At 49.6% G+C, this 17,655-nt stretch overlaps 2 protein-coding genes across 15 annotated transcripts; both read left to right on the forward strand.

Moving 5' to 3' along the window:
• Positions 1-1,007: 1,007 nt before the first annotated feature.
• Positions 1,008-5,918, forward strand: cunh1orf210 (chromosome unknown C1orf210 homolog). Of its 14 annotated transcripts, none has more exons than XM_047051170.1 (8): positions 1,008-1,161; positions 1,358-1,547; positions 1,859-2,025; positions 3,104-3,392; positions 3,541-3,658; positions 4,052-4,526; positions 4,617-4,712; positions 4,989-5,918. In XM_047051170.1, coding segments are annotated over exons 4-8 (1,107 nt in total). In that variant the 5' UTR covers positions 1,008-1,161; positions 1,358-1,547; positions 1,859-2,025; positions 3,104-3,390; the 3' UTR covers positions 5,405-5,918. The 14 variants fall into 14 exon arrangements, with proteins under 14 accessions (XP_046907126.1, XP_046907130.1, XP_046907125.1 ...); XM_047051174.1 differs by having other exon boundaries at positions 1,384-1,547; XM_047051169.1 differs by having other exon boundaries at positions 1,434-1,547; positions 1,859-2,036.
• Positions 5,919-6,102: 184 nt separating this feature from the next.
• ap1m3 (adaptor related protein complex 1 subunit mu 3) lies at positions 6,103-17,484 on the forward strand. The gene is made up of 12 exons (XM_047051154.1): positions 6,103-6,299; positions 9,134-9,290; positions 9,411-9,478; positions 9,559-9,689; positions 11,958-12,105; positions 13,066-13,192; positions 14,077-14,219; positions 14,337-14,408; positions 14,523-14,681; positions 15,172-15,297; positions 15,392-15,467; positions 16,206-17,484. Exons 1-12 carry the CDS (start codon positions 6,258-6,260, stop codon positions 16,226-16,228), a joined length of 1,272 nt encoding a protein of 423 aa, XP_046907110.1. The 5' UTR covers positions 6,103-6,257; the 3' UTR covers positions 16,229-17,484.
• The last annotated feature ends 171 nt before the right edge of the window (positions 17,485-17,655 follow it).

Consider the following 17,655-nt stretch of genomic DNA (forward strand, 5'->3'; position numbering starts at 1 on the left):
GAAGGCCAGACTGTGTCTCTCGTACAGCAGTCTGTTTGTCTCACAGCTTTTCCTCAGACAGCCCCCTGCCCATTGTTAGGGACCAAACACACGTGTTGTTATTTCCCTCCTTGAAGGAGTCGCTCAAGCCTCCCCAGGTGGCCTGCTCAGGACCTTCACCTCCCAGCTGCAACTTCACACGACGAGAGACGACCAGCGCCAGCCCCTGGCAACACGGGAGGGGAACCCCGTACGTCCTTCGCTGCTGAGAGGTCAGTTTGACGTCTCAAGGTCCGCCTGTGAGGGCGGCTGAGGAGGCCAAGGACGAGCAAGGAGAAAGGGAGAGAGAGAGGAGAGAGGGAAAGAGAGAGAGGAGAGAGGGAGAGAGAGGGAGAGAGAGGGGAGAGAGAGAGGAGAGAGGGAGAGAAAGAGAGACAGACAGGAGGGAGAGAGAAAGAGAGGAGAGAGAGAGAGAGGGAGAGAAGGGGAGAGAGGGAGAGAAAGAGAGAGAGAGAGAGAGAGAGAGAGAGAGGGAGAGGGAGAGGGAGAGGGAGAGGGAGAGGGAGAGGGAGAGGGAGAGGGAGAGGGAGAGGGAGAGGGAGAGGCGCTGAGGCGAGCGCACGCTGTCCGTTTGAAGAGTCAGGATGTGCCCCTATTGTTTTCAGGGTCACCTCTCTTTTCCTTTGAGGGATCCTGGCTCCAGGCCCTGAAGGCTGAACGTCTTCAGCCAACGCCACATAACCTTCCACACATCTCTATCTTGTCAAATGTAGCTAAATCGTGTGTGTGTCTGTATGCATGAGTAACTGAGAAAAACTGAGATATTGAGAGTCAACATATTTCCAAGAGAAACAAACAAAGTACTCTTAGGTTACGCTGTTCAAACAATGACATGCAGGTTACAAGCCATATGCTGTCATAGCAACCAACCTCTCCCCGGTCTGAAGACATGGCACTCCATTGGTCGAAACGGGAAAGTGGGCGGGAGAACACCTATGCAACGACAACGTTATTCATTAACTCGACCTTGGTGAAAACCACCGTGGTATACACACCTCTTTCAACCTTTGCACAACATACCTCCATTTTACATCACAGGCAAAACAAACCCAGCAAAGCTGTTAGAACAGATCTCAGAGGAAGTCATTGTTCACTAGACAGAGGTTTGCACAGTGTGACTGGGTAAGAAAATATGTTTGATTCGACTTTTTTCGATTTTCATGTCAGACTTTAGGGTTATGTGACTTATTCTATGACCGCTCTACAGTACATCCTTACTCTTGGCACATGCGGTTTCTGGGCTTTGTCGTTAAGTGAGCTGAAGTACGTCTCTAGTGTAGCTGACACAAATATACATAGTCAAATATTTGTACAACAGGTTGGTTGAGACTTCTGCCCTTCCAGTTCTGCCCTCATGTTGATATCCTACGCTGGCGGTTGTACGCTAAATACAGGCTACTGTACCAGTCACTGGCTGGGTCTCTGGCTGGTGCTACCCATTTCAACCCCTGCTTTTCCCCAAGGAGTATGCAGTGAGGCCCAGTCTCATCACAAAGGAGTCAGTAAAGGTAAGTGCTAGATCTTCATTCATGCTGTCATTGGTTCTGTTGGTCCAACGCACTCTAGTTCATCCACAAACCCGACGTTGTTAGATTGTTTGAATCAGGTTTGTTGTCTGATTGACTGGTTCACAGTCTGGCACTGCTGGTCTAGAGAGTTTAGTTGTAAATGTACTTGAGGAATGAGGATATGTAGGGCCTGTGTATGGCCGTGCAAGATACTCTCTGGATGGAGGAACAGCAGAAATAATCTGTTTAGCGTAGCTTCACATCCTGCTAACTAGACTAGACTCCCTGATGAGGAACCTGTCTCCCCCCAGGTGCTATTCGAGTGACTCTGTAATGTGTATCTCTGTGCTGGCCAAACATACCTCGCCCAAAATCCAACTCAAATATAAAAGGAAAGACAAAGGCACGTATCTGGCTCCAAGGATGAGGACAGGAGGGAGGAGGACGTGGTCACCGTAGCACGGCGAGACACCAGGAGGTCAGCTGAAGGTCGGCTTTGTGACTGACTTCCTCATCCCGCTCGGTGTGGGAGGATGGGGCAGTGAGAGGGACAGGCCTTGGGAGGGGGGAGGGGGGCAGGGGGGGGGGGCAGGGGGGGGGGGGGGCAGGGGGGGAGGGGGCGGGGGGAGGGGGGCAGGGGTGGAGGGGGCGGGGGGGGCATCAAACACCCAGGGCACTCCCTTCAAAGACAAACAGACTGTAGCGCACACCCCAGGAGCGTAGGTGGAGAAAAACTGGGAATCCCTGCTGAAACGTGTATGCAGACAAACGCTATCAGGAACTCACACGCACACACTCACACACACACACTCACACACACACACACTCACTGCTCCTTGCAGGCTCCCAGGCGTCCCAGAAGTCTCAGGGCCTTGTGTGTTGTTGTTGTGCGGTGGGTGTGTAAGCACAGGAAGAGATAAAGCTGGTCTCTCAAGGGTTGTTTACCCCAACAACACTGAGCTGAATAGCAGGAGGAGGAGAGGGGGGCCTGGTGGTGCGACACTGAATAGCAGGAGGAGGAGAGGGGGGCCTGGTGGTGCGACACTGAATAGCAGGAGGAGGAGAGGGGGGCCTGGTGGTCCAACACTGAATAGCAGGAGGAGGAGAGGGGGGCCTGGTGGTGCGACACTGAATAGCAGGAGGAGGAGAGGGGGGCCTGGTGGTCCGACACTGAATAGCAGGAGGAGGAGAGGGGGGCCTGGTGGTGCGACACTGAATAGCAGGAGGAGGAGAAGGGGGCCTGGTGGTGCGACACTGAATAGCAGGAGGAGGAGAGGGGGGCCTGGTGGTGCGACACTGAATAGCAGGAGGAGGAGAGGGGGGCCTGATGGTGCGACACAGCCAGTCTACTCTGGGAGAAATCACCTTGGTGCCAACAGGGCCCTGCAAGCAAGCAGGCACAAACTAGAGAAAGATTTAAAAACAATGGACAACAAACTCGTGAGAAGAAAAGGTTATGGATAGATGCTGGTTGGTTACCCTTATTTTGCATGGGACTGACGGTATTTTCATGAATCTCATTAAATATAACGTGATATTCACGACGTCCCTTGCAGATATGAAAATTCGACTTGACATCCGCATACTGTGGTGTCACCACTTCCTGTTTCGATGACAGTTGACAAGCTAAGACTTGTCCATCAGTCAGATGAATGTCCATGCAACTGGAGGATCTGGAGCACTGCGTCACATGATCTCTCCTTACTGTGTTCTGTAACCAGCTCAAACGATAAGAGTGGATCATCAAGTTCAAGTGTTTTATTGTCAGACGCACAGAACAACACAGTTCAATTCAAACAATTCTTAGGACAAGACAGCACAAAGCAACCTGGTATAACTTAACATGTAAGTACACATAACATAGATTACATCTATGATAAGCTAAAATATGATTGTATTGGGATAATGCAGTACCAGTTGAAGCACAGAGCTGACCACCCAGTCTTAGGAACGTGTACTCAGTGTGTCTCTGTGTGTGTCTTGATCTGGACAGGACATTGGGGACCATGGGGCCCTGGTGGTGGGGCCCGTGTGTGGTTGTGTCTTTCTGGGGGACAGTCGGAGGGACCTCGCTCGTGTCCGTGGGCCCCTGTGCGGTGGACGCTGGCACGGTACGGAAGGACACAGCTCAGCTCCTTTTCCCTTGTTTCAGCCAATCAGACAAAGGAAGAGACTATCTGTGACTTCCTGTTTGTGGCACACGCTCTTCCTGTTTTTGATGCGTTTCTCCTGGGAGCGTGATGGGGGTATAAGGAATCAGGAATGCGACTGTCTCTAGACTCCTGGTGAACTATTTGCTGTCATTTGATTAATGATCAAAAGTTCTCTGATCAAATATTAACTTTTTAGCGTTTGTCAACAAAAATGCTAAGCCTAGCAAATTTTCAACAAATTAAATCTATGTTTAAACTTTTTAAATAGATATTAAAACTATACTAGAACTGAAGTGACACTCCAGGAACAAAATTTGACGTGATTACTGAGACCTGTATATTTTCTTTAAGGCGTTGTTTGACTGCAGTCAGAAAAAGCTAGCAGAAATCCCAACAGCAATATGGGACAACGTCTCCACCCTGGATCTCTCCCAAAACAACCTGGACCTAACACAGCCCCAACATCTCAGCCAGCTCCAGAGATTCAACCGCTTGGTCACCCTCAATCTCACAGGCAACTACCTCCCCCTGCTGGTGAGAGGTAGTCTCTGCAGGCTCCAGTACTTGCAGACTCTGGACCTCAGTGGATGCCAGCTGACGTCCATTCAGACAGGAGCCCTGAGGTGCCTTCCCAGCTTACAGAGGCTGATCTTGAGAGACAACCCTCTTCTAGATCCTAATCGGGTCTTTATTCGAGACCCAGGAGCTACTTCCTGGTTCCATGGCAACCGACGTGATGCTGGCTCGGACGATCGGCCGACCAGCGCCCCCAGGGGGTTTCAGACTGAGGATCCCCAGGGAGAAGATCGGGAGGGGTTCTCTGAAGGTACGTGACATGTTCATGTTTGTTTCATTGAGATAGTTGATGGAGCGACAGAAAGCGCTGACGTGAACATCCTTGTGGTCTGTCCCTCAGGTGTGAACGCTGACAAGCACAGGCCGCTTCGTAGGAAACTCCTAGAAGAAACCTTGGAAGGAACCACCGTGAGCACAACCACCACCACCAAGAATGGCAAGGATCTTTGAGTCACTACTCTTACTTTTCTGCTTTAAGTCACTGCTTGGAGGATTATGAAGTGTTGTGTTAGTTATCAGGGCAGGCTGGATAAACACATTTCTCTTCTACTCCCAAAAAGTCCAACCTTGATTCACTGTGTTTGGCAAACTCTCAAAGTAATTTGAGTTTCAGCTGTGAATCCACTCTGATTAATAGTGATATAGCCTACCATCCCTTCACCTGAATGAACAGTCAAACTGATCACGTGCTGATCCCATCTCTGTCCTGTAGACACGGGGGGAGTGAGCCCTTCCGCGCGGGGATGGGAGTACCTGGTGGCTGTTGTGATCGCCGCCATCTCCATCTCCATCCTCATCGCCGTCTTGGCCAAGTGCCAGATGTTTCAGCGCTACCTGGCAAGCTACAGACACACGCGACTGAGCGAGGCCGACGCGGTGAGCCAGGGAGATCCTGCCGGGCTGGAAGTGGGCTATTCCATGCAGCAAGGACACGCGCGGAACACGCACTCAGCCGCCGTCCGAGAGGACGAGGTTGGCGAGCACGAGGAAGACGACGACGGCTTCATAGAGGATAACTACATACAAGCCAGCGAGAGAGAGCGAGCTCAGCGGGCAGCCGAGAAGCTCGAGGACACCGAAGAAGAAGGGGAAGAAGAGATGGACGAAATTGAATTCACCATTGGCTAGTGTCAGAGTTGGGAGACATTGCGGGAGAATGGAAGGCCATAGTGAGCTCACTGTTCATGTGGCTCGTTCACAGCACGTGCTTTATGAATGAGTCTTTATGGGCACTAGGCAAGGCCTGCTGTGGTGGAGAAGGGGTTCTCAACCTCGGGTTGTCATCAAGCTCTGCAGAAGCCTGATTACAACCCAGTCATTTGAATCAGGTGTGTTGGAAGAGGGAAATAAAGTGCGGGTCAGGGTGGCCCCGCAGGAGACGGGTGGGGAAATATGGATGAGGAAGGATTAACTGTTGTGGTGTTGATGGCTATTGATTTTATGTTTAAGCAGGATTGTCTATAAGAAATCTTATTGTTTATGTAATTTTTTGCTCATGAAAATCTTCAATTAATTAATCAAGTGCTTTTTTTGTTTTAGTCTACTCTGTTTTCTCAGCAACAATCAAATTAAGTTTATATCCAGTTTTGCACTCCATTGGTTACATCTTTTTATATATATATAATAAAAACTGTTGATTTTATTTTAGTTTCTCGTTGTTCTTGAACAAAAGCAAATATTTACCAGCTTGCACAGAAAACGAACGTGTGTAACCCGCGGACAGATTATAGGTGAATAAGTGATTTGTGAGTCAGAAGTGATCTCTGTTTTCAGACCGATGTGCATGTTAATGAAAGCCGTTCGACAGGTCTGACGCCGAAACACACGGCACCCGGAAAAGAGCTCAGCCGTAGTGAATGACGGCGCGACTGCCAGGAAGATGGAAGCGTTGCTGCCTCTCGTCAATTGACTGGCATGTTTTAGGGAATTTACAAAGTTACAATACAGTTTCTTCAGCAGTTCAGGAGTTCAATATACCAGGATGTCGGCTTCTGCGATATTTATATTGGACCTCAAAGGAAAGGTGAGTCGCAACTAAAGAATCTACAAGGCGGAGAAGTTGCAATATGTAGCTCTTCGACAGCGTAGCTAAGAACACCTGCTCTAGAAACGTAGGCTACTCAATTTTGTGCGCTTTAAAACACAGACGTTAAATTAGTTATGACTTGCAACGTTTAATACAAGTTTAATATGTACACGTGATACACATAGTGTAATGTGAATGATCACATTATAGTACTGATTTTCACATCAACGTCACTGCACAATGCACAATGAATGTTATCGACGTGTTATGAATAGAAACAAAACTTGCCAAACTAGTTACGCGGCACAGGGACTAGCATTCAGTGGATGGTTCCAACAGTTCACTGTTTCTTCCAGACAGCACCTTTTCTGTATAATACCGTCTTCATTATCATATTTTAGACTCTAAATGATGGTTAACCTGTCCAGTCAGCCTTCACCTTGCTCGAGCTTACTTTCATAAATCGTCGTATAGTAAAATCAAATCACATCCTACTTAATCAAGATCAAATCTGCGTCCCCCCCCGTCCCCCCGTAGGCTAAATTGATCCCAAGCTATTGTAAAGTATGATAATGTTCGTTATTGTGTCTGGTCCTTATTATGTCTGGTCCCATCTGTGTGAGTGTTGATATGCAGATAGGAAAACAGCTCCGTGCCTGTGGGGTGTCTGAAGGATGGATTATCCATCCGTACACCGGGGGTTCCTTACCGTGCTGATTAAAGAGCTTCTCCCATCTCAGCCCTGGGGCAATCCAATACCTCCAGCCTTGGGACCAGTCCCATAACCTGGTCAGGTGACCCTCAGATGCTGCTGACTGGACGGTGAAGGTTACACGTCACACTGGGAAAATATTTTAGTCTAAATTGCATAAGTTTGATGCTGATTAATAAGTGCTTTGTGTTGCACCAACCAATAATCGTATGGTATAGTCCAACCGGATTTATGAATTCATCTACTGAGAGAGTGACAACAAATACAAAGGCATGTTGATGGTGTCAATGTCGGTGACATTTAAAACCTCAACATTGGAAGATTTCAGAGCACTCCAGAGAACTGTATCGTGTAGTTTACTCAGGCTTGTTCTAAATGCATCGATTGTTCACGGATGTTTGCCTCCCTTGAGTGACCTGCCTTTAGCCTCGCTGAGATGTTCACTCATCTAGGTCAAATCGTATGCAGGCAAAATTGATTCTAACCCTGGCCTGCAGCGGTGCCTCATTGACCAGTGAGTCCTTCTTCTCCAGCCCCATAATCGCCGCAGACTCTTCTGGAAGAAAATAGACTATTACCTTCCAACCCTCGTTAAAAACGCCCCACACCCCAGAGATAGTGAAGGTGGATCCGGAAAAAACCCTGTCTAATCCCCTCAATGTCTCACTCTGGATGCTTCGAGTATTAGCATCTCTCTTAGATCTTTGTGGTGTAGGGAGGCCTTATCTCCAACAGTGACTGGTGTGTGTTTGTGTGTGTCAGTCTCTCTGTGTGTGTATTCTGTTACTGTGTGTGTGTGTGTCCTCACTTTAACCTTGTGTGTTGAAATATCAGCTGAATACAAATGTCTCAGCAGAAGTACAGGTTTTGATGAGCTGAAGTTGGATGTCAGATGTGTGGTTATATTTAGCAGGCAGTGGAGAACACGCTTGTGAATGAGCATCTTTTCTCTGCCTGTTCATATGAATGTGATTACAATAGGAGGAGGGGCAGGAACAGTAATTGGTGGTGGCTTGAAATGATTCCATAGTGAAGTTTCAGTTAAAGGACCCTTTCGAATCGTATTTCAGTTAACTGGATTGAATTCATTCACTCAAAACCAATATGCCGTGACCCAATACTGAAGTTTTTTGTGACATGACATTCAACATGAGCATATTTCCTTCAAAGGAGACTTAATAAAGTGTCTGTTGCAAATGTCATGTCAGCAACCTCGATGAATTTAGCAGGAATACTTATCTACAGTGTCACTGACAGCAGTATGAACTCAGGTACCATATTTTTACCCAAAGCATGTATTAGAAACTCGATAAGGTCAGTACACAATATTCCACAAGCCTCAATACATTCTGTATTAAACACACAACAGTACAAATGCAATTGTTGCAATGTTTAACCGTGAAAAAAATCTTCATGTCTCAATAAATCAGAAACGACATGATGTAACAAAACATCATTTCCCTTTGTGGCTTTCTGCTACAAATACAAATTGTGTTCTTTAAGATCCTTCAAGCCAGTCATTGGTTTCACTTTTCCCTTTGTAGAAACATAGATTTGTTTCTCTGTTCGTATCCTTTCACTCTCCTAGATTAGCTGTGTCTGGCATTTCCCTCTTTCTTTATTTTCCTGTTTCCTCTTCTTTGTTGTCCGCGGCCGGCCTGACCTTGTTGCCGTGGAGGGCCTAGTGCTACCGGAATGTTCCTCGCCGTGTCTTCAGTGTCTGAGTTCCATCAAGCGTGGGCTTTGATCTCTCTCCTCGCTCCTTCCTGGTCTTGCGAGCTCCACCGACTCTGATCGCTGAGTCATCTCTGTTGGTTTTGTTTTGGGACACGGCGGGGCGTTTGCGGGGCGTTTGCGGTGCCTCCCCCCCCCGGCTGGTGTGTCTTTCACCACAACTGTTTTAATTTAAAGGGGTCCTCGCATTCACTTGTTTGTGTCGGTGATTGGATGTTTTGTAAATAGTCAGTCTTCTCGCTAGCTGCATCCAGTCAGGCTGAACACAGTACAGGACCCCCTGGGGGGGGGGGGGTAAGCTGGGGCCAGTTGTCCTGTTAGAGGGGCCCGCTACATTAAACATTACTGTCGTCATTCACTCCGTGTGGTTGTTTCCCGTGGCCAGGTGCTGATATGCAGGAACTACATGGGGAACATGGACATGAACGAGATCGACCACTTCATGCCCATTCTGCTGAGGATGGAGGAAGATGCGGACATGTCGCCCCTGGTAACCCACGGCTCCACCCACTTCCTGTGGATCAAACACAGCAACCTTTACTGTATCCTTCACCACAGGAAGTCCTGTGCTCAGATCACTGCCCGTGCTTTGTGACTTCATTGTATGGATTTGAAAAGTGAAAGGAAAATAAGGTATTTTCTACTTAACTGACTGTTTTCAGTGGTGGCAATGACCAAGAAGAACGCTAATGCTGGTCTGGTGTACTCCTTTCTCTACAAAATAGTGGAGGTTAGTATAACATGATTACACTTCTGTGTGTACACACACACTCACACACGCTGATCACCTGTTTGTCTGACTGTCTGCAGGTGTTCAAAGAGTACTTCAAGGAGTTGGAGGAGGAGAGTATCCGTGACAACTTTGTGACGGTCTATGAGCTGATGGATGAGATAATGGACTTTGGCTTCCCTCAGACGACAGACAGCAAGATCCTGCAAGAGTGAGTGGCCTCGCTTGGCCTGTCAGAACCAGCCGGTCTTGCTCAGACTTGGCAATGCTAATGCAGGCTAGCATCTAGCATCCAGACTAGCATTTAGGCTAGCTTTCATACTAGCATTTAGGCTAGCGTCCAGGCTAGCTGTCAGGCTAACAGTTAGGCTAGCGTCCAGGCTAGCTGTCAGACTAGCATCCAGGCTAGTGATGGAGCACACAGGGTTCAGTGGGTTTAGCTTGTTAGCCAGGCAAGCAGCTCGTTAGCCAGGCGAGCAGCCTTGGTTTTGTGTTCCCATCAGGACTCCTGGGAAATGTGCCATGTTCCTGGGTAGCTTTAGCATGCTCTTAATGAGGGCCACGCTGCCACGGCAACGCACACTTTGTCTGCCCAATTACCTATCAGTAATTAGTGTTGCACCTTTAATTGAAGCCCTCATTGCGCAACATGTGTTGTCGTTCAGTTTTATGACAATCAAATAGCTGGCCGGCGTACTCTGACAAAACTGGCATTGATGAAGATCCGTAGTGAATTGCCTTTGCTCTTAGCATGGATGACTGTTTTTTCTGTCTTGTTGGCTGAATAGTGCTGAAAACTGCCAGTCTCCGGCTGACACACACACACACACACACACGCAGACACACAATGCCACTGTCAGCTGGCTGCATTCAAGACGGAGACAAACTGAGCTCCTAGTTCCCCCCCCCCTCCCTTCTCCCAACCTTCGGACTTCTCCAGTCTCTAACTCTCAACCTCCTCCCCTCTCCCATCCTCAGACTTCTCCAGTCTCCAACCCTAACCCTCCTCCCCTCTCCCCTCCACCTGCCCCACCATTCCACCACTCCCAGCTTTCCCCATTTGGCCAGATCAAAACTTCCCTTGATAGTCCAATGAATGAATGTGTGTGTGTGTGCGCATGCTTTGGAAGGTACAATCGAGCTAAGCAGTCAGTTCTCCAACCAACTCAGCGCTCTCTGATTCAGTCATCTGCATTTCAATAGCAGGAGCGAGTTGTAAACAATCATCTCCAGCTTGTTAGTCTTTCATCTGTCCGAGCTGAGAGAGGCAGTGCCACGTTGAGATCAGAGATGGGGGGAGGATGGGGGGGGGGGGCTGGGTTTAGAATAGAACGCCACAGGGTCGCCGTGTCAACGGCCTACCTCTGAAATAGACCCACCTGGTTTCTGTAGCGTCTGTTTTGGGATTGGCTTGTAGGCAGGGGGGCACCGTCCCAGCCGACGAGGAGGGAAGGTCTGCAGGCTGCAGCAGGGTCTAGTCTGCAGGCTGCAGCAGGGTCTAGTCTGCAGGCTGCAGCAGGGTTTATATGTAGAAGATTGGATCAATCCACCATTACCCCAGGGAGGAATGCTGGGCCTGGGGAGGGGGCAGGGGGGAGGAGGGAGGGGGGTGTTTACTTGCAAAACAGAGAAAAGATCTATCAAGGGTATACACACAGTTTGGGTGTGCCTCAGTGTGTGTGTGTGTGTGTGTGTGTGTGCATTGTTGTGTGTTCACACTTGATGACGTGTGGTGCGCAGTGTCACCTGTCTGTGAGTCGTGAGGGGCAGGGGTCAGGTGTTCCGTTACTGGAATAACCTGGGTCACATGTTTGCATAGATGCAACACAAAAGGATCTCAATATCCACATGTCCCCATGGATCAAGCCAGACCTCGCTAGAGGAAACCGCCCTCGCCACACACACACACACACACAGCAGAATATGCTTATTATATACAGGGTCTAAAGGTGTATTGATTCTAACGGGAGCTTTGATGTTTGACTGATCAGAGATGTGCTTTCACACTGCACTCCTGTAAGCTTGCTGTAAGCTTGCTTGTTCTAATTACACACACGACCAGCCAGCTGGCTGTGCAAACAGCCCCAGGAAGTCCTTTCTCTCACTCAACACTCTGTATCCTATCTCACGACACACTGTCTCACTTCCTGACTGGGTGCTATCCTGGTCCCCTAGCAGATCTCAGCCTCAGTCACAAGTCCTGTTGAGCAGGTCAACTTTGGTGCTCCTTCGCTATCCTCGCCCTCACACTGCACCCCTCTCCCTTCCTCCCCCTTCCTCTCCCTTCCTCCCCCTTCCTCTCCCTTCCTCTCCCTTCCTCCCCCTTCCTCTCCCTTCCTCTCCCTTCCTCTCCCTTCCTCCCCCTTCCTCCCCCTTCCTCTCCCTTCCTCCCCCTTCCTCCCCCTTCCTCTCCCTTCCTCCCCCTCCCCCTTCCTCCCTCCCCCTCCCTCCCCCTTCCTCTCCCTTCCTCCCCCACCAGGTACATCACCCAGCAGGGTCACAAGCTGGAGGTGGGGGCCCCCCGTCCTCCAGCCACCGTCACCAACGCTGTGTCCTGGAGGTCAGAGGGCATCAAGTACAGAAAGAACGAGGTCTTCATGGACGTCATCGAGTCGGTTAACCTGCTGGTGAGCTCTGTCTCTCTTTGATTCAGAATCTTTACCTTCGTCCTACTCAGTAACTGTTACATTTAAATCTTTTTTTGTTTGTTGACACAATGCTGATCCGGATGCAACTGTGGGTCATTGCTACTTCCCCATTTGAGCTTCTCAGAACCTTCTCTCTTTCCATCGAGAAGTTGTATTATTCACTGGCATCCTGATTGCTGACAGCACGTCTTTGTAATTGAAACCATGAATTAACGCAATGGAAATGTAAATTTGCCATTTGTTAAGCGTTTACAGGTACTAGACATATTTAGTTTAAAGGACCATTGGTTAAACTTGTGTTGATGTAGTGCGCTGTATGTGTGGAGTATGTTGTTGTGTGTGTAGGCTTCGAATAACTGGCTGGTGACAGGCAGTAAAAAAGACAGATTTAAGTCAGGTGAGCTGAGTTTTTATAGAGTATGTCTCTCACTACCTCCGCAAGCTTTAACAAAGGCCAAATCCAGACCGTTGTCCTCGCAAAGGCAAACATTGTCTAAATCCAGCTCACTGCTGTACACACTTTATTGCTAACTTGTAAAACACTGTGAGAATGACCGGCCTCAAGTCAACTATTTCCTCCTCGACAACAACCCTGCGATGTGATTGGCCCCTTAGCGGCCCGGGGCCCTCGCAGGCAGCCTATGAGGCCTGTCGTTGCGGTGAGGTCAAAGACGGGTGGAGGCGAGGCCACACCCCTCACTGTTGTAGGAGGAACGGCAGTGCCAATATTTTCCTGATGGTGACATCACCGTGACATCACCATCCAGACATGCTCTGGAGCTTCTGGCTAGTCAGGACCCAGACCAGGGTGAAAAACTTTTATGTCTCGAACCCAGGTCTACCTTCTCACGGCCCCTCCTCCCTTCCCTCTGGGTGGGCCATTCCCTCCCCCATTCCCTCCCTCACCCCTCCCTCACCCCTCCACCCCCCACCCTGCAGGTCAGTGCTACAGGCAGCGTGCTCCGCAGTGAGATCGTGGGCAGCATCAAGCTGAAGGTGGTGCTGTCTGGGATGCCTGAGCTCAGGCTGGGCCTCAACGACAAAGTCCTCTTCGAGATCACTGGCAGTGAGTGATACTGTCTACGTAGCTCTCTCTGTCTCTCTCTCTGTCTCTCTCTCTCTGTCTCTCTCTATGTCTCTCTCTATGTCTCTCTCTCTGTATCTCTCTCTGTATCTCTCTCTCTGTATCTCTCTCTCTGTATCTCTCTCTCTGTATCTCTCTCTCTCTCTCTCTCTGTGTGTCTCTCTCTCTGTCTGACTCTCTCTCTCTCTCTCCCTCTCTCTCACTCACTCTCTCTGTCTGTCTCTCTCTCCCTGTCGTTTTTATTCTTCCACTGAAACAAAGACAGAGTTTAAAAACAAACCCACTCCCATTGACAGTTCCCCTCCTTCCCATCAGTGTCAGTATTCACCCCCCCTCCCCTCCCCTCCCCTCCCCTCCCCTCCCCTCCCCTCCCCTCCCCTCCCCTCCCCTCCCCTCCCCTCCCCTCCCCTCCCCTCCCCTCCCCTCCCCTCCCCTCCCCTCCCCTCCCCTCCCCTCCCCTCCCTCTCCATTTGCTACTCTTCATCTTTCACCTCTCCCTCCTCCTCTTCTAGTCTGGTTGATAATCTCATCCCTCCAGGCGAGACCCTCAGATGAACGATGCCCCCCGGACCGCCGCCTGCATACATATACAGCCCACGGCATCGCTGGGGAGGGGGGAGGGGGGGGGGAGGGGGGGGGGAAGAGGGGAAGGAGGGGAAGGGCAGTCTGGAGAGGTGGGGAAGATATCTGACAAAATATACACTGACAGACAGATGGACGCCAGACTTAAACGTGCTTTGACTCTGCGGTTGATGGTGAAACCAGTTTTCTTCATGTGGGCTGAGGTCAGGCTGACCATGTGAACACGATGAGAAGGTAAACAGTGACCTCTGCTGGTACATATGTGTGTGTGTGTGTGTGATCAGGAGAGAAGAGCAAGACTGTGGAGCTGGAGGATGTCAAGTTTCATCAGTGTGTTCGTTTGTCGCGCTTCGAGAATGACCGCACCATCTCCTTCATCCCTCCGGACGGAGAGAGCGAGCTCATGTCCTACCGCCTGAACACCACGGTCAGTCCCCACACACACACACACACACACACACACACACACACACACACACACACACACACACACACACACACACACACTGAGCCATGCTGACCTTCCTCTCCCCGCTGGTGACAGGTGAAGCCCCTCATATGGATTGAGAGTGTGATTGAGAGGTTCTCTCACAGCAGAGTGGAGATCAAGGTCAAGGTGAGTCACGCTCCTCCCGGCTGTCTCGCACAGCTAACCCCCGACTAGCTTCAATAAGACGCCGTCTTTTACGTCCCACTCCTGACCCCTGACCCCTGACCCCTGACCCTCCAGGCCCGGAGCCAGTTCAAGAGCCGCTCCACCGCCAACAACGTGTGCATCCTGGTGCCGGTGCCGAGCGACGCCGACTCGCCCAAGTTCAAGACGAGCACCGGGAGCGCCAAGTGGGTCCCAGAGAAGAACGTGGCGGTGTGGAACATCAAGTCCTTCCCTGTAAGACCTCCGCCTTTCTGCCGCCTTTCAGCCGCCTTTCAGTCGATGTTCTCCACATGTACTTGTCAGGTTGTGGGTTTCTGTTGAGTTCTGCCGTTTTGTGAGCCATTTGCACGTCACTGCACTTCCATCTCTCTCAGGGAGAACAGCGAGGCATGACTCAGGACAAGCTGAGGGTCTGCCGTGCGTCTCAGTCTACAGTCGCTCAACTAATTACTGATGAAAGCCGTTAGAAACGCTTGGCCTGTGTGCCGGTAGTTTGAGCCCTCCTAACAACCCTTTGTTGAACCAGGAAGTTGGCTGGACACGTGTTTTAGCATGTACCTGTGCTCAGCCTGACTAGGGTGTAATGGTTAGGTAGATCTAACTCTGTGTTGATCACTTCTTACCATAGCAGGTGTTAAGTTGCCATGGAGATGGAAAGATGTTCAGAGGCTTGGAAATGTCAAGGTTGTTTAGAGACTGTGTGTGTGTGTGTGTGTGTGTGTAGGGCGGTAAGGAGTACACGATGAGAGCCCACTTTGGCATGCCGAGTGTGGAGAGTGATGAACTGGAAGGAAAGAGGCCGATCACTGTCAGCTTTGAGATCCCCTATTTCACCGTATCTGGCATCCAGGTAAGACCACCAGGACTGAACCACGTGTGTGTGTGTGTATGTGTGTGATATCCAACTGGATCATGTCTAACGGCCCCTTATCATGGCTTCCCAGGTACGCTACTTAAAGATCATTGAGAAGAGTGGTTATCAAGCGTTACCATGGGTACGCTACATCACACAGAGTGGAGGTAAGACTCAGACACACACACACACACACACACACACTGTATACCTAACAAGGTCTGTTCACCTCTGAGTGTGTACAAGGCCTCTGGACAGACGTGTGTCTGGATGTGAGGTACTCCTGATGTAACCCAACCGTGACCCGGGCCATCAGATCTGTTCCATCTGTCAGCGCACGGCCGTGGCTCAGGGACTGAATAATAATACCTTCCAGTGCCACCAGGTTTACTGTTCACTGCTCTGTACACCAAGGTGCCTATCACCTTTCTGCTCATGCTGAGGGGAGGGAGGGAGAGGGACGGAGGAAGGGAAAGAGAGATAGGGGAAAAGAAGGAAATGGGAGAGAGAGAGAAAGGATACAAAGGAAGAGTGGAGAGTGATAGAGAAAAGGGGAAGGAGAGAGGGAATGAGAAGGGGGATGAGAGAGAGAGAGAGGTAAGAGGGAAATATAAAAAGCGAGGGGTGAAGGAGGGAGAGAAAGTAACAGTGCACTCCCTTACACTGGCAGTGTTGACTTATTCATAAGCAGGCGTTGGAAAGCCTCAACAGCATATCCACTGACCCCAACGTGATCTCCAAGCCCCACCCCCCTCCCCCCTTACCTGCAAGTTTAGGATGCTAAACTCGCTAATGTTGCCTGTAATGGGATTGGCCCAGTACGGGGGGGGGGGGGGGGGGGGGGCTAGCTGATGATGGATAGAACCTGTGCTAACGTATTGCCCTGACATCTCTCCTTCTGCCAGATTATCAGCTTCGGACGAACTAAGGGCAAGCGTGCTGCCAGACAAATGGATATTCTCCCTCCCTCCCTCTCTCTCTCTCTCTCTCTCTCTCTCTGTCTCTCTCCCTGCCTCCTTTTGGAGGAAGGGACAGCAGAGGACAGGAAAGGGGAACACGGCAAACTTTCAACCCTCTCCAAGGGAAGATGGAAGGACGGTGCTGTCACTGCGTGACTCTCTCTGTCTCTTTCCCTCTCTCTGTCTGTCTCTGTCTCTGTCTCTATCTGAGTCCGAAAACCAAATGCAGCACCCAAAAGAAACATTTTATCTGTAGAATATTAAATTCAGTAGGGTAGACTTTTAGGATTGATGACATGTCATTGTAACGTTCTGATTATTGGGGTTTTTCTCGTGGTATCTGTGTACCAGAACTATGTAGAGTGTGTGCTTCTATTGAAACCTCATGTTTTATACAGCCTGATATAAAGCTGATGTTGTATAGTAAAGGTGTGTTTGTGGGGGGGGGGGGGGAGGGGGGAATTTAAAATGTTGTCTGGGTTAATTTGTCAAAGAGCTGTAAACAGATTGCTCTCTGTGATGAGATAAGCATATCACCGTGGCTACCTGTGGAACTCTATCTGATGTTCACGAGTGTGTGTTCACACTCCTCTGTCCCTGGACTGGAACACAGCCTCCTTACCCCTCATGCTTCTGTCAAGTCAGGGGTTTGAAGTTGTGGACTGTACCAGGAAGTAGTGTCCTAGACCAGGAAGTGCTGTACTTTACCAGAAGGGAGTTTACTTGACCAGGACATAGTACTCTACCTAGACTTTGTCTCCTGTACCAGGAAGTAGTTAAGAGGCCAGGCCATGTCTCTGATACTCAAACAACCATGGTGTTCAGCCATATGCAGGGGCAGGTGTAGGTCATACATTCTGTTATTCTTTCACTTTGAAGGCTAAATCTTAACTTTTCTGACCCGGGTGTTTGTCTAAATCCCGCCTCCTTTGTGAATGCGCTGCCTATCAGTTCAGCAGCTCCATCTCTTGCACGATGGAATTCAGGTTGGAGGAAATGGCTCCATTTTCCGTGACCACAAATGTTTCTTTTGTAATCAGGCATTGAGGACGCTCCTATTAATGGGAGACAACTGACTTTTATTTTCAGATAGCTTTTTAAATGTTCACTTTTTTTCTCTGTGGCTGTAATTATAAGTGTGTTTTCAGTCTTATTCAATTAACACTGCTTGTCAATCGGGAAAGAAAAGGGTCATATTTATAAAAATAAACAACTTTGTACCATATCTTTGAGAATGGATCTTTGGTGAGAAAGACAGGAGGCAGGCTCTCTCTCTGTCTCTCTCTCTCTCTCTCTGTCTCTCTCTCTGTCTCTCTCTCTCTCTCTCTGTATCTCTCTCTCTCTCTCTCTCTCTCCCTCTCTCTCTCTCTCTCTCTGTCTCTCTCTCTCTCTCTCT

This window comes from Hypomesus transpacificus, unplaced genomic scaffold (assembly GCF_021917145.1).
Source record: "Hypomesus transpacificus isolate Combined female unplaced genomic scaffold, fHypTra1 scaffold_139, whole genome shotgun sequence".
In the NCBI taxonomy this organism is placed as follows: domain Eukaryota; kingdom Metazoa; phylum Chordata; class Actinopteri; order Osmeriformes; family Osmeridae; genus Hypomesus; species Hypomesus transpacificus.